A 23,427-nucleotide genomic window follows, 5' to 3' on the forward strand; every position below is an offset into this window, starting at 1 on the left:
TCCTCAGAGCAGCAGCCCAGTGAGGTTGGTTCTCTTACTATCACCATTTTATAGATGAGGAAACTGAGCACAGATAGGTGTGTAACGACTAAGATCCTATAGCTAGGAAGTAACAGTACTGCAGGGATCTTCTTTGACATTTCTTTCTAACAACTTTTTCAGATATAATTCATATACCATACCATTTACTCTTTTAAACTATACAACTCAATGGTTTTAAGATGTTCTCAGAGTTATGCCACTATCACCAAATCAATTTTAGAACATTTTCATCACCCGCCAAAAAAATCCATACCCCTTATCACTCACCCCCATGTCCCTCATTTTCCTCCACCACCAGCACCTGACTACCCCTTATATACTTTCTGTCTCTATGGATTTACCTATTTACATTTCATATAAATAGAATCATACAATATGTGCCCTTTTGTTTCTGGCTTCTTTTACTTAGCATAATGTTTTCAGGGTTCATTCATGTTATAGCAAATACTAGTTCTTCATTCCTTTCACGGCCAAATAATATTCCATTGTATGCATATTTATTTACAATGGAATTTATGTGTTCATCAGTTAATGGACATTTGGATTGTTTCCACCTTTTAGATATCATCAGTAATGCTACAGTGAACATTCATGTATAAATTTTTGTGTGGACATATGTTTTCAATTCTCTTGGGTCATACAGTATACAATTGCTGGTCATACAGTAACTCTACATATAACCTTTTGAGAAACTGCCAGATGTGTTCCAAAGTAGCTGCAGCATTTTATATTTCCACCAGCAGAGTTTGAGGGTACCAAATTTTCCACATTCTCACCAACACTTGTTATTATCTTTTTCTAGCCATCCCAGTGGGTGTGAAATGGTGTCTCATTGTGGTTTTGATTTGCTGATGACTGATGATTAATGATATTTAGCATCTTTTCATGTGTGTGTTAGTCCTTTGTATATCATCTTTGGAGAAATGTCTATTCAGATCCTCTACCAATTTTTTAATTGGGGCTTTCTTTAAATTTTGCCAAGGGAAGAAGCCCTCCCTTTTCAGGGAACTTTCCCCATTGAGACAGACATTTGGCAGGACTGCTGATAGCATGAGTGAATGGTCATATAGCATCCAGGGAGAAGAAGGGGTGAGTAGACAGGCAGACTGAGGCAGCCAGACCTAAACTGGCAACAGGGAGCCACCAAGAGACCAAGAACTGGGTCAGAAGTCAGGAGATTGGAACCTACCTCATCACCATTCCTGATCCACTATAAACCTTGGACAAGTCAAATCACTGATATTCTCCATGCCCCAGATTTCATTTCTAAAGTGGGTCTGTTAATGCCTGGCCTTTGTACCTTGTAAAGCCACTGGGGGATTAAAAGGCCTAAGTGGAGACGTCACTCAAGAATCAAGTCCTCATACAAAGCAGAGAACATACCAATGTGTTCATTTCTAAAATTCCACAGATTTTGCTTGCTGCCTACAAGGTGTCAGTGCTGGGCAAAGGAAGTAAGATGAGGTAAAGGAGAATTTTCTAGGTGGCAGAATAGAAAACAGGGAGAAGCAAGGAAGAAGTTGTAACAACCAGACCTGTGACCAGGCCTCACCTGACTGTGGGAGGTGCTGATGCCCAGTCCTGAGGTTCCATGAAATAGGTAGACAGCACCCCGGCTCTCCTGCTCTCCTGGGGCCCCAATGGCCACGTCTGTCAGCTTGTCCCCATTCACATCCCCCAGCACTGTCAGGGCTGCCCCAAAGCGGCCCCAGGGGTGGCCCTGCTCCCCACAGAGAATGACCTCACACTGCCACTTAGCCCTCTGCGGAACAAAACCAGTGTCAGGTCCCAACCCAGGCAACCCCTCCACCCCACACCCAGTCCTCACCCAGCCCAGCTCTCATCAGACACTCACCCCCTGGGGCAAGGGGCACACAGACACCTGGCCCCCCTGGGTCGGCTTGTAGTAATGGGGAGCCCCTATGAGGACAAGGTCAGAGCTGCCATCTCTATCCACATCCACAGTGCAGAGGGAGGCCCCAAAGTAGGAGCCAATCTGCAGGGCAGAGCCTAAAGTCATCCTGCAGGCCCCTGCCAGAGGCACCCCCTTCTGGGACAGGACCCACTTCTCCCCAGCCACCAGGACCTTCCCCCCATAGGCTCCCAAACCCTTTCATCTCCTCCCCCTCTGGCCCCGGAGACCCTGCCACCCTCATGTTCCACTCTGGCTTCCTCAACACCCAACCTGAGTCCCTGCGACTTCAGCCTTCGGCCTCCATTGCCCAGACGCCTGGGTGAAGATGACAACCTTCCCAGTATGTTGATGGCGGGGGGCCCCCAGGATCAGGCTCTGGACCCCCTTCCAAAGAGCCAACTCAGTGGAGTAACCTGAGGAGGGCAGGCCTCAGCACAAAGCTTCCTCCCCACCCCTGAGCTCCTGCCCTTCCCAGGCAGCTCATCTCCCACCTGTGCCCCCAGACTCAGCCTTTTCTCACCCAGGTAAGAGTCCCTCATGTCCACATTCTCTTGAGACATGTTGATGAAAGTGGGGCTCATATTTGGGGGGTACAGGAAGGCACCTCCAGACCAGCTGAAGCTCCCCACAGCCCCCAGAACTGGTCCATCCTGGGAGGAAAGGATTCCAGGGCTGAGCAGGCCTGAGCCAAAAGAAGACAGCCTATTCCAAAGCAATTCCTGCCACCAACTCTGCTCATTATTTGGAATTCTCTTCCTCCATTCACTTATCTAACACCTTTCCTTACCTTCCCTCCTCCCACTCCTCCCTTCTCCTACATCAATGGCCTGAAAGGGACCCCACTCACAGGTATGAACACAGCGCTGAAGCCCTCCTGGGACATCTCCAATTCAAAGGAAATACTGCTTATCGTCTGCGTACCTGGGGGAGGGCATGACACCTGGGTTCCAGAGGGAAAGATAGGCTTTGCCAAGTCTGAGACGGACACCTCAGCTTTAGAGGATCTAATGTTGGAGATTAATACCGAAAGGGATGTGTTGGTGCCCGTGGCATGGGGGCCAGATTCAAGAAGGGAAAGCATTTATGGGTGAGGGTTTCTGAAGGGAGTACTTTCATCTGTAACTTACCCTCAATGGCAAAGATCTTCTCTTTCAGTTGGTTTTGAATGTCTCTCAAAGCATCAAAATTCTCCACTTTAAAAATGTACTCATGGGAGGGCTTCGATGCAATGTCATTTAATTCTTTCCAGGAATGTTTCTTTTGAAAAGCCGATCCCACCTGTCCCCAGTGAAGACCAACTCAGTGAAAACAATCATAAATCTAATATGCCTAGCACATGTTAGATGCTGATATCCTCCAGAAGGTCAATATTATTACACTCAGTGTACAGATAAGAAAAATGAAGCTCAGACAGCATCAAGGAGTTTAGGGAAAAGGATCAGGGTCCCCAGACTGGAACACAACTTTCATCCTGAAGGTAGTAGAACCTGAGAGATCTGGGGGTTTTGTCCTAGAAAGGGAAGTTGCCTTAAGAGGAAGCAAGGGGAGGAAGTGGTGGTAGGGCATGTCCACATCCTACCCCAACTGCATAACGGATGATACCCGCAGCCTCAGCCATAGGGATGACATCCTCATAACCCAGGCGGTCGCCTTGTTTTTGCCCATCGGTGATGACAATGAGGATCTTGGAGGCATCTTTTCGGGCCCCTCCTGAGGTACTGAACAGTTCGTTTCTGTCAGAGAATAGGATCCAGAGACCTATGAACAGACCTGCTGCTAGCCCTTGATGCCTTTTGAGAAGAAGGAGCTGCCCCTTTCTCTTGGAGGCCCTGGCCCCACCCATAGGCCCCCACAGACTGAATCTTAGTCCCAACCTGTCCCTCTCTCATGGAGACAGATGAGGCCTAAAGGAAGACCCAGATGCTTTAGGGAAGGACCTAAAAGAAGTCAGGACTCACGTGACTATTTGGATGGCTGTGGCTGTGTGAGTATACCCTCCCAGCTGGCGTACAGAATCCAACAGGACGAGTGGGTTTGAGCTGTATGTGAAGTCTTTGAAAGTGAAGTGCACCCGGAAAGCGTTGGAAAACTGCATCAGGGAGAACTGGGAGAATTGCAGAGGGCTGGGAGCCAAGGCCACTTGACCAGAACCCTGGGCACTGCACCCACAAACCTCCCACAGGGGCCCTGCACACTTGCCTTCCCTCCCCCAAAGGCACACCTGGGTGCTAGGTCTCTGGAACTGTCTCATCACAGCCTCCACAAAATTCAGCATCTTTCTAAAATCACGGAAGGAGATGCTGCTTGAGCCGTCGATCAGGAACACAATATCTTGCTCTTGCTTTGGACATTCTGGGAAAAGAGGTGGCACCAGTCCTCCAAGGAACACTCCCAGAGCCTAGGACCCCAGCCTCCTGGCCATGAGAATTCACTGCCCCCTGACCCAGGGGTTTCCCCAATCCCTGCCTAAAACAGGGCCCTTTGGCCTCCTAAAGTCCTTAAAGAGGCTACCTTTGTGACACAGCCGCTCACATCTGTGTAGCCAGCCTGGCTTATAAAAAAGTGAAGGTTTTTTCAGACAATTCAGATGGTAAGAAGCTGGGGGCCCCTCTTGCTACCTTGGCTGTCTGTGTCCCTTTCCCAAGCCCTACTCTACCTCTTCCCCCACATTTCCATGATCTAGCAATGAAAGGGGACTGCTTCAGTCCCTGGCCAGAGTCTGTCCTCATTAGTCAGTGCCAAACTGTACTTTTGTTAAATATTTTTAATGTCACCCCTGGCAACAACCACACACTGGCCCTATTCTGTTCTCAGCTTAAATATGGGCCACTAGGCCCCTCCTGAGTGAATTCAGAATTGGTTAAAAAAAAGGAAGCTCTCCCAAATCTCCAAGAGGAGACCTCCCAGCTTCCCCTTTCTGTTCCAGAGGTTCTACCAGTAAATGTGAAACCAGGGAGGGGCCTAGGTCTGCCATGGCTGGGTCTAAAAAGCTCACTGTTCTTACCTCCTTATCTCCCATCCTTATCAACACTAGGGAAGCCAGGCCCTTATGCCTCAACCTGCGCGCACGTGCGCACACACACGTACATATATACATATGTGCATATGCATGTGTGCATATATGCACATATACATATGTATACATGTGTGCACACATACATTCATACATGCATACACACATATACATACATACACACATATACAGATGCATGCTTATATACACACATATTCATGTATACACTTGCATGCAAGTATACATGCAGACACATGCATGCACATATATATGCATATGCATAGATATATACATCCATACGCACACACCACACATACCACTCAGACTGTCTGCACCCTCATCACCCATTCCTACAAACCAATTGGTTATACCCCAGGGTGTATTGGGTCAAAATAAATCCCCTTCTCCCTAAAAATAATAGCAGCTAGCATTAATTGAGCCATCACCACGTGCCATGCACTGTGCTAAACCCTGGCCATGGATCATCTTATGTCACTCTCAGGGTTGGGTGTGTCATTATCCCCATCTGACAGATGAAGAAACAGAGGCTCCAAAAGGGTAAGGTCATAGGAAAGTGGGACAGAGACAGGGCAAGGTGTAAAATCAGGCAGTGACTTCCCAGCCCACATTTGGTACCACTATCCCATCCAGGAATATTTTTTTCCAGATTTCTCTTTTTTTAGCCACTCTGGAAAAAGTATTTCTGACCCCACTGCACTCCCAGTCACAAGTGTGTGTGCTCCACAAAGAAGCCAACAGCCCCCAACACTCACCCTGCAGGGCAGCTGGGAGCCTCTGGGTTTGCCAGGAAGAGGAGCCCAGCAGGAAGCAGAACCCAGTCAAGTACATGTTCTCCTGGCATGTATGGTGCACTGTGGGGCCACAGGCCTAGGGACAGAGGCGCCTGATGGGAGGGGCTGCTCCTGCTTCCATCCCATCCTCCTATACCAGTACCTTCACCCTCCCCAAGACCCCTAGCCCCACCAGCCGCAGGTTCCCACTCCTTCCCTCAGGACAGCTCCACAACCCAAGGCAACTCACCAGCAACTGAGAGGGGTTAGTGGAGGCTGCCAGGGTCAGTCCCAGGGACATGTTCACAGCTTCTGGGGGAACTGAGGGGACAGATAGGTGCATGGTTACCCTTAGGACAGAGGAAGCTGTATGGGCAGGGGTCACCCCAAGACAAGGAAATCTGACCAGGGAAGGGCTTTCAGGTCTTGATGGAGCCATGGGGGTAGAGGGGTGTGATGGGCAGGGAGGCCATGAGGGGGTCAAGAAGCCTGTCTAAGGTTAAGGGTCTCAGACAGAGCTGAAGCTGGGAAATGGGTCTTCTGTGCTCCCCAAAGTTCCCTAGAGCTTGGGAGTCTGGATCTGGGTCCCAAGGACAGGCAGTGACTCACTCTGCAAGTGGATGGGCTCACACTTGCCCATGCTGTAGTCACACTGGTAGAGGCCGCCTGTTTGGTTGGCAGCCTTTATCTCCTGGGGAGCTCCAACCACCACCCTAGAGGGAGACAAAGAACACTGCAATTAAAAATGTAGACAGCAGAGCCAGACTGCCCCTTGACAAGTCTGCTTCACTTCTCTAAGCCTCAGTTATCCCATCTACAAAGTGGAGATTAATAACAATGTAAGTTCCACATGGGAGGGATTTTTGTCTCTTTTGTTCTCTGGTGTATGCCTGGCTCCTGAAACATTTAGTAGTTGGTGCTCAATAAATATTTGCTGAATGGTTGATACCTATGTACCTCATAAGGTTATTGTGAGGACTAAACCAATGCTCACCTAAAAATGCAAATCAAAACTACAATGAGATATCACCTCACATCAGTCAGAATGGCTAAAATCAACACAAGAAACAACAGCTGTTTATGAGGACGTGGAGAAAAAGGAACCCTTGTGCACAGTTGGTGGGAATGCAAACTGGTGTGGCCACTGTGGAAAAGAGTATGGATGTTCCTCAAAAAGTTAGAAATACCCTATGATCTAGCAATTGTACTACTGGGTATTTACCCAAATAATACAAAAATACTAATTTGAAGGGATACATGCACCCTGGTGTTTATAGCAATATTATTTACAATAGCCAAGAGATGAAAGCAGCCAAAGTGTCCACCAACTGATGAATGGATAAAGAAGATGTGGTATTTAGAGATAGGTATATATAAAGATATTATTCAGCCACATAAAGAATGAAATCTTGCCATTTGCAATGACATAGATGGAGCTAGAGAATATTATGCTGAGTGAAATAGGTCAGTCAGAGAAAGACAAATACCATATGATTTCACTTATATGTGGAATTTAAGAAACAAAGCAAACAAACAAAGGGAAAGAGAGACAAACCAAGAAACAGATTCTTAATTATAGAGAACAAACCAATGGTTACCAGAGGAGAGGGGCATAGGGGGATGGGTAAAATAAGTGATGGGGATTAAAGAGTGCATTTGTCATAATGAGCACCAGGTGATGTATGGAATTGTTGAATCACTATATTGTACACCTGAAACTAATATAACACTGTATGTTAACTATACTGGAATTTAAAATAAAATAAAATAGATCAGTGCCCACATAAAGGGTGCTTGGCACAGCGCTGGGCACTTAGTAAGTGCCTGATAAATATTAGCTGTGATTATCAAGATGGTATGCCAGCACCTGCTTTCAATCCAACTCTTCATAGCACTGGGGGAATTGCCACACCAGACAGAGATTAAGAGGGTCCTGGGGAAGGACAGGACCCTGTGCATGGAGAGGAGTTGATGAGAACCAAAGGCCAGTCACCACACAGTCTTTACCAGGTATTGCCATACTGGACCACGCTGTGTCCAAATCCAGCACTGTCCATAAGGAAGGTTTTTGGCTGGTCTGTGTCCAAGTTGAAGCAGAGAGAAGAAGCCAAGGCTGGGGAAGGAGGTAAGAAAAGAAACTCTGGAGAAGGGTCTTCCTCCTGTTCCATCTCCCCAACGCCTGCTCTCCCCTATAGGCCCAGTGACCCAGCATCTCCTGGACTTCTGAACTCCCAGGCTCAGGCCTCCCTCAGCCCTGCTTCTCTCCTGCAGGCAGTCCAGAGACAGCTCTTCGCCCACTGACCTGCTTGCAAGTTTCAATTCTCCATTTTCACAGAGCAACACATAAGCTCTAAAGACACTCCTTTGCCACCCTTACTACTGGGGGCTTCCAGGAAGAAGAATCCAGGAAAATTGGGCCAAAGTGACACTGTGAATAGAGCACAAGTTTGACTTGTTCTGTCTACTTGGGAAATCTCTGGATTGTTCAGGCAACTGGCTCCTTTTCTAACATCTCTTGAACTCCCCTAAAATTAGTTCTTCAATATACTCTCCCTCCAAAAACTCTGGATCCCAAACCCTATGTAATTCCAGATCCCCCTCTTAATATCTGGGTCTAAAACATGTACAGTCTCAGCTCTCTCTCTCTACCTGGACCCCAATCTTCTCATATCCCTTCACTGGGGCCCGTGACTTACCCATCAACAGGAGGAGGGATGTTCTGGTCCTGGTCATGACTGGAAGGTCAGACATGGGCTTCTGAGCTCCTCAGCCACGGAGGGAACAGCTGAACCAGGGTGCAGAGGGAGCAAGTGAGCAGAGAGGTGGTCAGGAGGCCAGAAGCAGGGAGGGAAGTTGTCAGCATGACTCAAGAGGTGGAGGGCGGAGAATAGAACTAAATTAAACAGAAAAAAAGGGTTAAGGCAGCCCACACATGCTGTGTCCCAGAGTCTTTCTTTTTTTCTTTTTAAGATTTTATTTATTTACTGGAGAGAGAACACAAGCAGGGGGAGTGGGAGAGGGAGAAGCAGGCTCCCTGCTGAGCAGGAAGCCCAATGCAGGGCCTGATCCCAGGACCCGGAATCATTACCTGAGCCAAAGGCAGACGCTTAACCAACTGAGCCACCCAGGCACCCCTCCGGGAGTCTTTCTAATCAGAGATGTCTTGGCTTGCTTCTCTTGCCTTACCAAACTAGGTTTAGGTGGATAACAAATCCCCTGCCCTGCACCACCTCTCCAAGTTTCTCTAGTTGTACTGGCAGAAGTTTCCTCTTGACCTTGAAACTTCAGTTCACCTGGGGAGGGAAAACCAGCAGATACCAGGGTAAAATTAGGGCCCTAATGAAGACCCTGATGAGAACCCTCCACTTCAGACCTGGAAACCTCTGGGCTAGGAGTCAAGCATCCAGGCCTTATGAGAACAGAGTGAGTATTCAGTCATTTACTCAACATGCTAATTTGAGGCTGATTATGTACCTCTCTATTTTTTTTTAAGATTTTATTTATTTATTTGACAGAGAGAGACATAGCGAGAGGGAACACAAGCAGGAGGATTAGGAGAGGGAGAAGAAGGCTTCCTGCTGAGCAGGGAGCCTGATGCAGGGCTCGATCCCAGGACCCTGGGATCATGCATGACCTGAGCTGAAGGCAAATGTTTAATGACTGAGCCACCCAGGCGCAGCGTAGCTCTCTATTAACAAAGAGATGAAACACAAACACAAGCCCTGGGATCAATAGAGAGGGCAGATGTGCAAACAGCAAGATGTTGTTATGAAATGAGAAGCCTACTGACCACAGAGTAGCTTACCCAAATTAGAAGGTGTAGATTTCCGGAAAGTCTTCCTGGATGGGCACTTGAGCTGAGTCTTGAAGGCAACTGACTATGAGGGAGTGTGTTTCAGAAGGAATAACCAAATATAGAAGGGGCATAACAGTGGAGAGCCTCTTGGGAAACCTGTGATGAGAAACCAGAGAGTGGGAGGTAGGAAGTGGCAAGAAATGAGATCAATACCATGGAGGAGTGGGGACGGGGAAGCAGGCCCCGGGTCTGGAAAGCCCCTAAGCCATGTTTATTTTATCCTGAGGGTAGAGGGAAGAATTGAATTAAATTAGGAAGACTGAGATCTTCAAATTTACATTTTAGGAAGCTAGAGAGAGGGGCTGTATGGATCAGGTTTCAGTGGAAACTAGCTGGAGACAAATCAGTTAGGAAGGAGGTAATGGGGCCCTGTAGGGTGAGCTAGTGTTGGGGGGGGATGCACTGGAGGCTGACTGGTCCCTAAGGGGAGGACTGTGGTGATGGAGGGGCAGTGGGCCAGGACAACTTTGGTTTTTAGAAAACCAAAATTTAGTGTTTAAGAGCTTGGATTCTTTCAACCTCTCTAGGTTCCAGTTTCCTCATCCACAAAATGGAGTGATAATAAAAGTACACATGTCCCTGGGCGCCTGGCTTAGTCAGTGGAGCACATGACTCCGGATCTTGGGGTTGTGAGTTCGAGCCCCACGTTGGTGTAGAGACTACATGAAAAACTAATGATGTACTATACAGTGGCTAACTGAATAAACTGAATAAATAAATAAATAAATAAATAAATATTAACCCTCAGATTCACACACAAAAAAGATTATTTAAAAATAAAATCTTCAAAAAATAGTACACACCTCCTATTGTTGCTGGGAAGGTTGAGTTAGTAAGTGTGAAATGCTGAGAAGAATGTGTAAGAGCTTCAGTTATTGGCTATTATCAATGCTATGCTGTGATGATTATTGTGTTATGTAAGAGGGGACTGAAGACCTTCCAAGAGGAGATGTCCTAGAAGAGGGTTGAATGAATGGGACTAGATCTCAGGAGAAAAGTCTGGGTTGGAGATGAGTTTTAGATCCATCAGAAGTGTTGGATGAGATCCTGATGGGAGTGTAAAGAAGGAAGAGAAAGATAGGCAGAGGAGGGGGAGAAAGCCAGTGTTGGCAGCAGAGCAGGAGCCAAAGAATATTGAGAAGAAAGGCGTCCCCAAAGAGGGAGAAAGAAGCCAGGAGGAAAAATAAAGGGCATCATGGAAGGGCTGTCTTGAGTGTAAATAGCATCACAAGCTGCCAGATGTCAAGTGAGGTAAGAAATGAGGAAGTCCCCAGTTCTGACAATAGAGGCTGCCAGCAACCCTCGAGTCGGCTGTGCCAGAGTAGTGGGAGAGGATCTGAGAATGAGGAAGGTGGGCAGCAATGTCACGTGGGTATAAGGAGCCCTGAAAAGACCTCAGATGCAATATGGCTGGAGAAAAGCCCTGGAATTCTTGGAGATGAAGAAAATTTGAGGGAGAAGGAAATGGTGACAGAGAAACCCAATAAAGAGAAAGGAGAAGTGACACAGATTCTGAAGAGAATAAAAGACAAACCAGAAAGGACTCAAGTCAGAAGATGTCTGTGAGACTAAGAGCTCACAGGCAGTGGGAGCACCAGAGAGGACCCCAGCCTTCAAAGGTGCCCTGAATCCTGACCCTTCCATTGCTTCCTTTCCTCGGGCTTGGGTTCCACCCTTGGTGGGTGAGAGTACACAAGACAAGAATATTGGACAAATAAGCCTTCATTTCTTCTTTCAAGCTGCCCAACATACTTCCATGACACTTCAGAGAAAAGCCAGACAAGGTAAGACATCTCACCTTTAGCAAAGATAACTTAAACCATAAAAGTGTAGAACAGAATATGTCTTTAACTCAACCCATCCATTTTACAGATGAGAGCAGGGAGGCTCCAGCCAGGAACTAAAATTCACAGACCCTTTCCATTTCAGTGAATCATGGTGTGACACTTCCAGAAAAAGGACCGCAACTGAGGGAGATAATATAAGCAAGGAAGGAGTGGACACCCAAGTTCCCTAATCTCCTCAGCCCAGTGGACCATGAGTCAGTCACATCCAGCTCTGTCCATCTGGCATCCCAAGGGTGTTCAGAGGGAGAGGATCTGGGGAAGTTTGGAGGGCAGCCAGCCTTTCCTACTGCTGGCATCCCTCACTCAATAAGTTTCTGCTCTGTCCCTGAGCCTAGAGGTGCTGACTGAAGGAGATACTGGCAGGGCGGTGGGGCAGGAGGGGCTGCATCTGATCTGTCACATACTTGGGGGGGGGGTTGTTAGTGGAGAAACAAGGACAGAAGCTGTTTTAATTCAGGTCTGATTTGCCTGAGCTAAGTAGAACTGAATAATCTTGGGTCTGTCTCCCATGTTTCTTTTCCATGGAAAGAGAACAGAAATCTGGTGGGTGGAAACCCTCGTATTTTTCAGTCCATTTCCACCCCACCCTTACCCTTGAGGCCCGAATGGATTTTCCCTAGAGTTTCTGCCCTTCCTCTTACTACGTGAAATCTGTCTCACTTCTCTGTCTTTGAAGGACATTGCCCACCTCACCACCAGATTTTCTCAAAACAGAATTTTTTTTAATTCTATAGTGTAGAAACACACATGCATACTCAGGTTCTCAGGAAGAGACTGTCCTCCAAAAGCAACTGGTTTTCCCTGAAATCCCGGAGCTCTAAGCATAAAGTTCTGTTATGATGGATGATTTGAGAGTGCTAGAGGATTTTAGCCAGTGGTTGGGAAGCTTGGGACATGGACAAGAGAAGCAGGCATGGGGTAATAACATTTTGGTGGCAGAACAAAAGAGCTGAGGTAATACTAACATATCATTGTACACTTTATGTCTGTTAGCTCACTGAATCTTCACAACAGTCCTATGCGGGTGGGGAGTTTCTATTATCCTCATTTTACAGATGCAAAATTGAGACACAGAGAAGTTGAGTCATTTGTCTCAAGTTGCCCAGCTAGTACAAGGTAAAGACAGATTTCAAGGCACCAAAATCTTGACCACACTGCTAATGATCTTACTTCCTCCTCTCTACCCCATCTGCTGCCTGGGCAGCATTTGTTCACGCAACCATTCATCCCACACACAGGAGCTGTTCATGTGACCCTGGCTGTGGGCTAGTTGCTGGGGAAGCCAGACAAGCAGGAAAGGGTGCAGACCTTCAAGGGGATCATACCCTACAAGGGAGACAATATTTTCATGCATTCAAATCACAAGTTTTACTAGACAGCAGGATGACTTGAATGGCTGAGGGAGGAAGTGATTAACTCTGCTTTGATGAGTCTCAGAAGAAGAGGCTTGGGGGAAAAAAATGCGTTGATACACCAGGGACTGAGGTAGGGACTATAGACTTCAATATAGGGACTGTTTCCTTCTGGCCCCTCTATCCCCAGCATTCAGCACAACACCGGACACACAGCCAGACACACAGGAAGCACCCAATCAATACTTGGTACCTGCATGAAGTTAAACAACGGCAGAGCTAATCCCAGGCAAGGGAACAAGTCTTTTTGTACAGAAGATCCAACAGTTCTGGTCTCAGTCACTGTTGCAGCTCAGCTATGTGCCTGGGAAATAGCACTTGCTGCTGTTTGTTGCTGCAGTTTTTATAAGCTGAGGGCAAGGGTGAAAATTAACAATCAGTCTTCCCTAGTGAAAGATAAGAGGTGACACCTTCTCAATGAGAGCTCATTGAGAGCAGACACTCATTTCTCTTTGTCTTTCCAAGGATGGCCATTAGGACTGGAGTAGATATAACCAGGGCTCAAACATGTCTGTTGGGTATGTGGATGAATGAGTGTGATAAGAGGGTAGATGAGGGGGTGTCTGGGTGGTTCAGTTGGTTGAACATCTGCCTTCAGCTCAGGTCATGGTCTCGGGATCCTGGGATCAAGCCCCGCACTGGGCTCCCTTCTCAGTGCAAAGCCTGCTTCTCCCTCTCCCTCTGCCATTCCCTCTGCTTGTGCTCTCTCTCTCTCTCTGTCAAATAAATAAATAAAATCTTAAAAAAAAAGAGCGGATGAGTTTGTGTGTGGACAGGTGAGCAGATGACTAGGTAGATGGAAAGGTGAGTGGATGGGTGGGTAAGTGGGGTGGATGGGTATGTGGAAAGGGAGTCTGCACAGATTGGAAGTTAATGGACCAAGTGTTCAGCCCAGATCACCCGGGGATCTGCTCAATAGTTGTATAAATCAGAAGGCTGCCTCAGAACAAGGAAGAAGCAGCCTTTCTAGGAGGCAAACTAACTTGAATTAGGGCAAATTCTGGATACAACAGGGATTTATTTAGGTTGAGTAAAAGGCTTTAGGAAATAAGTAGAGAAATGTTAGGGAGCACAGCAAACGTGTGCCTGGTGGATGAGGAAAATCCTAGGGCAGCAGTGAAGGGAAGAGGAAGGAGCACTGGCTTGGCTCATGTACAGAAATTGGCAAAACCCCTGGGAGAGCCAAAGTGTTGCTCTTGCTCTAACTCCCACTGCTGGTAAGTGATTTAGCTGGAATGAGAAGACTATAGTACTTAATTTGTACTTAAGTTCTGTGAAATAGAGGCAGAAGAGAAACGGAGAAGCAAAGACAAGTCACTGGGAGACAGGGGAAAAGAAGAGGAAATGATGTAGTCAGAGTAAGGGAAGGGTAGGGGCTGAAGTCTTGATAATGGTCTATCTCCTGTGTTTCCTTGGAGAGAACATTCATACTTTCTATCTGAAGGCTCCACAATGCTGTCCCAGTTCCCAGCCTTAGATTCAACTCACAGAGGTTGAACGGGCAAAGCGGGCTGGAGTCCAATCTATGGAAAGTCTGCCTGACCTTGGTCAAGTTAACATAACCTCACTAAGCATCAATATCCTCTTCTGCAAAATGGGAACAATAATATCCACCTCACTGGGCAGGTGTGAAGAATTTCTTGAGAACTGGATTGGCCTTCAGGACAGGACTTATCCAGCCCTCTCTGAACTAGAGTCTGGTCAGCATACTCCTTAAAAATATATGAAACCTTGAGCAATGGGCTGATTCCACCTGAGCTGCAACACGTAGATCAAGATGCCCTTAAACTAGAAAAGATAGTAGTCTTCTGCCCACTCCACTCTGTTTGTAACTCAAAAACAATTCTAAATGAAAAAGTAAGTGCAAGAAAAGTCCTTGAAGTTCTGGTTTTCCTTCCAATACTACTTTGATATTTCTTTGGGACTGACAAATATTATATCCTTTTCAAAAAATTATTCCCTCATTTTTTTTTTGATGCCTTTACTTTAATGGAGCCTTAAGCACAGGAGCTGTGGGAGTTCTGGCTCAGAGCTGCTATCCCAGGTTAAGTATTACCAGTGCCTCTTTCCTTCTCCAAGGTTGTCCTGCCTAAACATACAGTCAGTCGGGATAGGCAGCCTGAGTTTAAGCAACATGGCAAATAACATGATGGGTGTCATAGACTTCTTGACCAGTGCTCCCCCGAAAATCACCCCTCTCCCACACACACATATACCCACTTTCCTTTCTAAGTCTGTACAAGACTTAGCATTTGTAAAAAGCTGCAAGTTCCCTAAAAAGCAGAAAAAGTAAATGCATTTACAAAAATGCAGAGGGAGTAAGTTCCCTTGCTACTACTGCAAGCTATACATCTGTCATTCGTTCATTTGCAAGTATCCATTGAGCACCTGCTCAGTGCCAGGTATAGTGCCCAGGGCAAAGAAACAAATAAACTCAAGCATTTTTTCAGATAGTGATAAAGGTTATAAAGAAAACAAAATGGTCCAGAACATTCTTTAGAGTGGCCATTGCCTTGGGTCTGGTTTCCTAGCAGCAGTCTGAGATGGGAATTTGGGAGCTAATGATTACTGAAGGAGGCTCTTAAGAGAAGGGTATGAGGGAAGCAGGATATAGCATAGAAAAAAGCTAAATGATAATGAGACTGAAATCTAGCTTCAGCCTGATCCCAGGGGGAGCTCTGGAACAGGAATTGCATCCCAGAATGGGCCCCACTTTTAGACCAAGGTCTGGTCTGTGGTACTTGCTGTGTCCATTAGTCATTGATCCCTGGCCATTCTTCCACCTTCTCCCACACCCAGGGATAGAGACTGCTCCTGTTCAGCCAAGGATGATTCTCCAGAGAATGGGGCAGCTGTGAAACTTTAGCAGCCAACAAATTCAACATAGAGAAATTGTTCTTGACCATTGTGGAGGAATCTGGGAGGGGAACATACAGCATCTAGTGATTATAGAATCATTTAATCTCAATTTCCTTTTAGGGCAAAATGAAAGAGCAAGGTGTCCTAGGAAGGTAGTGTGGGAGCACAAAACAGCAGACATCTACTGTCTTGGAGAGAACATGGGCCAAGAGGGGCTACACCTGGGAGAGGCTAGGCTGGAGATGCTTGTGGGAATTAGGGGTGGGAGAATTCCAGAGAGTAGGAGTAAGACTGGATCTTCAGGTTCAACTTCTATATCTTGGTCTTGGCTTGGTAGCTGGATTATTCTCAACAGGCAAATGTATGTATGACAGAAACTGGCAATCTATGCATTCAATTTTTGTTTACTCAGAGGGGCCTGGAACTTCAATGTACAGCAAGGGATGAGGGCAGATTAGGGAACTGATTTCAGCAATTGTTCAAAGTCTGTGCCAAAATGGGAATGACCACAGAGAAACTGGAAAGGAGATGGCTGCATTTATTTTTCTTTTTATCACAGTAACTGGACCAGGAGATTGTGGAAATAAATGAAAACCAACAAAATGCCTGTTCAGTCAAAGGCTATTTATTCAGAACTTGCTCCAGCAAGAAAGTCACTTGCTAGACTATCACTTGTATTTTGACGGATACTCAAAGACAGGCAAAGAGGAATGGATAAGCTTTATCATATAAAAGAGGAAGTCTTTAGGTGTGCCTTGCCTGGAGGCTGTCAGCTCAGGGAAGCTGGAAGCTGGTTAACTAGAAGCAGGACATCCTGTGATTGGTTAGGGGAGCATATTTGGCTTTCTCTGGTTGGTCCTAAATTGGATCCAAGGACAAAAATTAGTTATTAATCAAGGCCAGTGGCTCATTTTGAGCTAATTATTAGAGGTATTATTCTTTGGCTTCCTGGACCACTTGCTGAAGATGTGACTTCCTACAAGTCTGACAGAGCTGGCAGGCTGGCTCCTTGGGCTGAATATTGTAGTTAATGGGTGGGTTTCTTGGGCTGGTTACTGCAGATTGTGGGTCAGAGTTCTGTTTCAATGTATGGACTGTCCATTACCCATTTGTATATTCATTCTCTCAAGATATAGAAAATGTGAAGTACTTGTTATGATGAGCACTGGGAATTATATGTGATGAATCACTAAATAAAATTATTAATTAATTACTTAATTAATAATTAATACAAGTGGGAAATAAAGAAAATGTGAAGTAGTTACATATAGCCACATACTATATAGTCCTGAAGAAATGTTTTGTACCACAGGGAAACAGATTTCTTTTATGTTATCTTAGTCACCATACAGTACATCATTAGTTTTTGATGTAGTATTCTATGATTCATTGTTTGCATATAACACTCAAAGCTCCAAGCAATACCAGCCCTCCTTAATACCCATCACAGGGCAAACCCATTCCCCTCACACCCTCCCCTTTAAAACCCTCAGTTTTATTACCAGAGTCCATAGTCTCTCATGGTTCATCTCTCCCTCTGATTTCCCTCCCTTTGTTTTTCCCTTCCTTCTCCTAATGTCCTCCCGGCTATTCCCTGTGTTCCACAAATAAGTGAAACCATATGATAGTTGACTTTCTCTACTTGACTTGTTTCACTTAACATAATCTCCCCCAGTCCCACCCATGTTGATGAAAAAGTTGGGTATTCATCCTTTCTGATGGCTGAGTAATATTCCATTGTATATATGGACCACATCTTCTTTTTTTTTTAATTTTTTATTGTTATGTTAATCACCATATATTACATCATTAGTTTTTGGTGCAGTGTTCCATGATTCATTGTTTGTTCATAACACCCAGTGCTCCATGCAGAACGTGCCCTCCTCAATACCCATCACCAGGATAACCCATCCCCCTCCCCCCTCCCCTCTAGAACCCTCAGTTTGTTTTTCAGAGTCCATCATCTCTCATGATTCGTCTCCCCCTCTGACATACTCCCCTTTTCTTCCTCTCCTGTTATCTTCTTCTTTTTCTTTTTTCTTAAAATATGTTGCGTTATTTGTTTCAGAAGTACAGATCTGTGATTCAACAGTCTTGCACAATTCACAGCGCTCACCGTAGCACATACCCTCCCCAATGTCTATCACCCAGCCACCCCATCCCTCCCACCCCCAACCACTCCACTAACACTCAGTTTGTTTCCTGAGATTAAGAATTCCTCATATCAGTGAGGTCATATGATACATGTCTTTCTCTGATTGACTTATTTCACTCAGCATAACACCCTCCAGTTCTATCCACGTCGTTGCAAATGGCAAGATCTCATTCCTTTTGATGGCTGCATAATATTCCATTGTGTATATATACCACCTCTTCTTTATCCATTCATCTGTCGATGGGCATCTTGGCTCTTTCCACAGTTTGGCTATTGTGGACATTGCTGCTATAAACATTGGGGTACACGTACCCCTTCGGGTCCCTACATTTGTATCTTTGTGGTAAATACCCAGTAGTGCAATTGCTGGATCGAACGGTAGCTCTAATTTCAACTGTTTGAGGAACCTCCATACTGTTTTCCAGAGTAGTTGCACCAGCTTGCATTCCCACCAACAGTGTAGAAGGGTTCCCCTTTCTCCACATCCCCGCCAACATCTGTTGTTCCCTGACTTGTTAATTTTAGCCATTCTGACGGGTGTGAGGTGGTATCTCATTGAGGTTTTGATTTGGATTTCCCTGATGCCGAGTGATGTTGAGCACTTTTTCATGTGCCTGTTGGCCATTTGGATGTCTTCTTTGGAGAAATGTCTGTTCATGTCTTCTGCCCATTTCTTGATTGGATTATTTGTTCTTTGGGTGTTGAGTTTGATAAGTTCTTTATAGATTTTGGATACTAGCCCTTTATCTGATATGTCATTTGCAAATATTTTCTCCCATTCTGTCGGTTGTCTTTTGGTTTTGTGGACTGTTTCTTTTGCTGTGCAAAAGCTTTTTATCTTGATGAAATCCCAATAGTTCATTTTTGCCCGGGCTTCCCGTACCTTTGGCGATGTTTCTAGGAAGAAGTTGCTGTGGCTGAGGTCGAAAAGGCTGCTACCTGTGTTCTCCTTTAGGATTTTGATGGACTCCTGTCTCACGTTTAGGTCTTTCAACCATTTGGAGTCTATTTTTGTGTGTGGTGTAAGGAAATGGTCCAGTTTCATTCTTCTGCATGTGGCTGTCCAATTTTCCCAACACCATTTGTTGAAGAGACTGTCTTTTTGCCATTGGACATTCTTTCCTGCTTTGTCAAAAATAAGTTGACCATAGAGTTGAGGGTCCATTTCTGGGCTCTCGATTCTGTTCCATTGATCTATGTGTCTGTTTTTGTGCCAGTACCAAACTGTCTTGATGATGACAGCTTTGTAATAGAGCTGGAAGTCCGGAATTGTGATGCCGCCAGCTTTGCTTTTCTTTTTCAGTATTCCTCTGGCTATTCTGGGTCTCTTCTGGTTCCATACAAATTTTAAGATTATTTGTTCCATTTTTTTGAAAAAAGTGGATGGTATTTTGATGGGGATTGCATTGAATGTGTAGATTGCTCTAGGTAGCATTGACATCTTCACAATGTTGATTCTCCCAATCCATGAGCATGGAACGTTTGTCCATTTCTTTGTGTCTTCTTCAATTTCTTTCCTGAGTATTTTATAGTTTTCTGAGTACAGATCCTTTGCCTCTTCGGTTAGATTTATTCCTAGGTATCTAATGGATTTGGGTGCAATTGTAAATGGGATAGACTCCTTGATTTGTCTCTCTTCTGTCTTGTTGTTGGTGTATAGGAATGCCACTGATTTCTGTGCATTGATTTTATAGCCTGCTACTTTACTGAATTCCTGGATGAGTTCTAGCAGTTTTGGGGTGGAGTTTTTTGGGTTTTCCACATACAGTATCATATCATCTGCAAAGAGTGAGAGTTTGACTTCCTCTTTGCCGATTTTGATGCCTTTGATTTCTTTTTGTTGTCTGATTGCTGTGGCTAGGACTTCTAATACTATGTTGAATAGCAGTGGTGAGAGTGGACATCCCTGCCGCATTCCTGACCTTAGGGGAAAAGCTCTCAGTCTTTCCCCATTGAGAATGATATTCGCTGTAGGTTTTTCATAGATGGCTTTTATGATATTGAGGTATGTACCCTCTATCCCTATACTCTGAAGAGTTTTGATCAAGAAAGGATGTTGTACTTTGTCAAATGCTTTTTCTGCATCTATTGAGAGGATCATATGATTCTTGCTCTTTCTTTTGTTAATGTATTGTATCATGTTGATTGATTTGCGGATGTTGAACCAGCCTTGCAGCCCAGGAATAAATCCCACTTGGTCATGGTGAATAATCCTTTTAATGTACTGTTGGATCCTATTGGCTAGTATTTTGGTGAGAATTTTTGCATCCATGTTCATCAAGGATATTGGTCTGTAATTCTCTTTTTTGATGGGGTCTTTGTCTGGTTTTGGGATCAAGGTAATGCTGGCCTCATAAAATGAGTTTGGAAGTTTCCCTTCCATTTCTATTTTTTGGAACAGTTTCAGGAGAATAGGTATTAATTCTTCTTGAAATGTCTGATAGAATTCCCCTGGGAAGCCGTCTGGCCCTGGGCTTTTGTTTCTTGGGAGATTTTTGATGACTGTTTCAATTTCCTTAGTGGTTATAGGTCTGTTCAGGTTTTCTATTTCTTCCTGGTTCAATTTTGGTAGTTGATACATCTCTAGGAATGCACCCATTTCTTCCAGGTTATCTAATTTGCTGGCATAGAGTTGCTCATAATATGTTCTTATAATTGTTTGTATTTCTTTGGTGTTGGTTGTGATCTCTCCTCTTTCATTCATGATTTTGTTGATTTGGGTCATTTCTCTTTTCTTTTTGATCAGTCTGGCCAGGGGTTTATCAATCTTGTTAATTCTTTCCAAGAACCAGCTCCTAGTTTCGTTGATCTGTTCTACTGTTCTTTTGGTTTCTAGTTCATTGATTTCTGCTCTGATCTTTATGATTTCTCTTCTCCTGCTGGGTTTAGGCTTTATTTGCTGTTCTTTCTCCAGCTCCTTTAGGTGTAGGGTTAGGTTGTGTATTTGAGACCTTTCTTGTTTCTTGAGAAAGGCTTGTATTGCTATATACTTTCCTCTCAGGACTGCCTTTGCTGTATCCCAAAGGTTTTGAACAGTTGTGTTTTCATTTTCATTGGTTTCCATGAATTTTTTTAATTCTTCTTTAATTTCTTGGTTGACCCATTCATTCTTTAGTAGGATGCTCTTTAGCCTCCATGTATTTGAGTTCTTTCCGACTTTCCTCTTGTGGTTGAGTTCTAGTTTCAAAGCATTGTGGTCTGAAAATATGCAGGGAATGATCCCAATCTTTTGGTACCGGTTGAGACCTGATTTGTGACCTAGAATGTGATCAATTCTGGAGAATGTTCCATGGGCACTAGAGAAGAATGTGTATTCCTTTGCTTTGGGATGGAATGTTCTGAATATGTCTGTGAAGTCCATTTGGTCCAGTGTGTCATTTAAAGTCTTTATTTCCTTGTTGATCTTTTGCTTAGATGATCTGTCCATTTCAGTCAGGGGGGTGTTAAAGTCCCCCACTATTATTGTATTGTTGTCAATGTGTTTCTTTGCTTTTGTTATTAATTGCCTTATATAATTGGCTGCTCCCATGTTCGGGGCATAGATATTTACAATTGTTAGATCTTCTTGTTGGATAGACCCTTTAAGTAGGATATAGTGTCCTTCCTCATCTCTTATTACAGTCTTTGTTTTAAAATCTAGTTTGTCTGATAGAAGGATTGCCACCCCAGCTTTCTTTTGGTGTCCATTAGCATGGTAAATGGTTTTCCACCCCCTCACTTTCAATCTGGGGGTGTCTTTGGGTCTAAAATGAGTCTCTTGCAGACAGCATATGGATGGGTCTTGTTTTTTAATCCAATCTGATAGCCTGTGTCTTTTGATTGGGGCATTGAGCCCATTTACATTCAGGGTAACTATTGAAAGGTATGAATTTAGTGCCATTGTATTACCTGTAAGGTGACTGTTAACTGTCTGTTGTCTGTGTTCGTTTCTGCTCTTTGCTGCTTTTAGGTTCTCTCTTTGCTTAGAGGACCCCTCTCAATATTTCTTGGAGGGCTGGTTTCGTGTTTGCAAATTCCTTTAGTTTTTGTTTGTTCTGGAAGCTTTTTATCTCTCCTTCTATTTTCAATGATAGCCTAGCTGGATATAGTATTCTTGGCTGCATATTTTTCTCGTTTAGTGCTCTGAAGATATCTTGCCAGTCCTTTCTGGCCTGCCAGGTCTCTGTGGATAGGTCTGTTGCCAATCTAATGTTTCTACCATTGTAGGTTACATATCTCTTCTCCCGAGCTGCTTTCAGGATTTTCTCTTTGTCTCTGAGACTCGTAAGTTTTACTATTAGATGTCGGGGTGTTGACCTATTATTATTGATTTTGAGAGGGGTTCTCTGTGCCTCCTGGATTTTAATGCCTGTTTCCTTCCTCACATTAGGGAAGTTCTCTGCTATAATTTGCTCCAATATACCTTCTGCCCCTCTCTCTCTCTCTTCTTCTTCTGGGATCCCAATTATTCTAATGTTGTTTCGTCTTATCGTATCACTTATCTCTCGAATTCTGCCCTCATTATCCTGTAATTGTTTCTCTCTCTTTTTCTCAGCCTCTTTATTTTCCATCATTTGGTCTTCTATATCGCTGATTCTCTCTTCTGCCTCATTTATCCTAGCAGTTAGTGCCCCCATTTTGGATTGCACCTCATCAATAGCCTTTTTGATTTCGATTTGGTTAGATTTTAGTTCTTTTAGTTCTCCAGAAAGGGTTTCTCTAATAACTTCCACGCTTTTTTCAAGCCCAGCTAGTATCTTTAAAGTCATGATTCTGAACTCTAGGTCCGACATCGTACTAATGTCCGTATTGAGTAGGTCCCTGGCTGACGGTACTACCTCTTGTTCTTTTTGCTGAGGTGATTTCTTTCGTCTTGTCACTTTGTCCAGAGGAGAATAGATGAATGAGAGAACAAAATGCTAACAGGTTTACAACGTCCCCAGCAAATATACTGTATACAAATCAGAAAAGACCTGAAACCAGGGGGGAAAAAAAGGGAAAGAAAGAAAAAAGAAAGAGAAAAAATAAAGGAAAAAAAAGGATAAAAACAAAAACAGAACAATACAAAAAAAGCAGAATGTGATCAAATATGATCAGGCTAGTGCATAGATCAGTGCCACACACTAGATTTTGGGCGTATTTGGTCTGTTAGAAAAAAGTGCCTCCTAAAATTTTAAAGGAAGAAAGACATATATGTACAAAATAAGGGTTGATACAATGAAGGGATGGAAGATGACTGTAAAGATGAAAATTATAAAAGATTTTATAAAAGGACTTGGTAAGATATGTTGTTTGAAAAAAGAAAGAAGATTTAAGAAAAAGAAAAAAAAAAAGGAAAAAGGGAGAGAATGTGATCAGGCAGGAGACTAGAACAAAGCCATACACTAGTGATTTAGGGTATATTTTGATCTGTTAGAAGAAACTGTACCCCAAAATTTTAAAGAGAGAACAACTTATATATATATGCCAAAAATAAGGGTAACTACTATGAAGGGATAAAATATGACTCTAAAAATGAAAAATAAAAAATGTTCTTTTTTTTTAAAAAAAGGGATTGA

The 23,427-nt window shown here is 44.3% G+C and overlaps 1 protein-coding gene and 1 long non-coding RNA gene across 6 annotated transcripts in view; both read right to left on the minus strand.

Annotated features, from left to right (window-relative positions):
• Positions 1-8,606, minus strand: part of LOC112810535 (integrin alpha-X-like) — a 51,833-nt gene extending 43,227 nt beyond the window's left edge. For 2 of the 5 annotated variants that reach the window (XR_012376815.1, XR_003204853.2), the window contains exons 1-14: positions 8,458-8,606; positions 7,769-7,874; positions 6,371-6,474; positions 6,012-6,082; positions 5,744-5,858; positions 4,179-4,309; positions 3,916-4,061; positions 3,537-3,690; positions 3,085-3,235; positions 2,805-2,878; positions 2,478-2,607; positions 2,228-2,370; positions 1,898-2,038; positions 1,595-1,804 (exon numbers count right to left, since the gene is read on the minus strand). Coding sequence is in view for 3 of the 5 variants with exons in the window: in XM_025854215.2 (XP_025710000.2) it covers positions 1,595-1,804; positions 1,898-2,038; positions 2,228-2,370; positions 2,478-2,607; positions 2,805-2,878; positions 3,085-3,235; positions 3,537-3,690; positions 3,916-4,061; positions 4,179-4,309; positions 5,744-5,858; positions 6,012-6,082; positions 6,371-6,474; positions 7,769-7,874; positions 8,458-8,512 (1,731 nt within the window). In the remaining 2 variants the exon portion in view is untranslated. The remainder of the gene's footprint in view (positions 1-1,594; positions 1,805-1,897; positions 2,039-2,227; positions 2,371-2,477; positions 2,608-2,804; positions 2,879-3,084; positions 3,236-3,536; positions 3,691-3,915; positions 4,062-4,178; positions 4,310-5,743; positions 5,859-6,011; positions 6,083-6,370; positions 6,475-7,768; positions 7,875-8,457) is intronic. The other 3 variants (XM_025854215.2, XM_073888083.1, XM_025854218.2) reach the window with 3 other exon arrangements.
• A 957-nt stretch (positions 8,607-9,563) lies between these two features.
• LOC141371684 (uncharacterized) overlaps positions 9,564-23,427 on the minus strand; it is a 22,010-nt gene continuing 8,146 nt past the window's right edge. The window contains exons 2-3 of the long non-coding RNA XR_012376816.1: positions 13,070-13,226; positions 9,564-9,713 (exon numbers count right to left, since the gene is read on the minus strand). This is a non-coding gene — a long non-coding RNA (uncharacterized lncRNA). The remainder of the gene's footprint in view (positions 9,714-13,069; positions 13,227-23,427) is intronic.

The sequence above is a fragment of the Callorhinus ursinus genome, unplaced genomic scaffold, assembly GCF_003265705.2.
Source record: "Callorhinus ursinus isolate GAN/ISIS: 27379988/994484 unplaced genomic scaffold, GSC_fseal_2.0 scaffold87, whole genome shotgun sequence".
NCBI classification, from domain to species: Eukaryota; Metazoa; Chordata; class Mammalia; order Carnivora; family Otariidae; genus Callorhinus; species Callorhinus ursinus.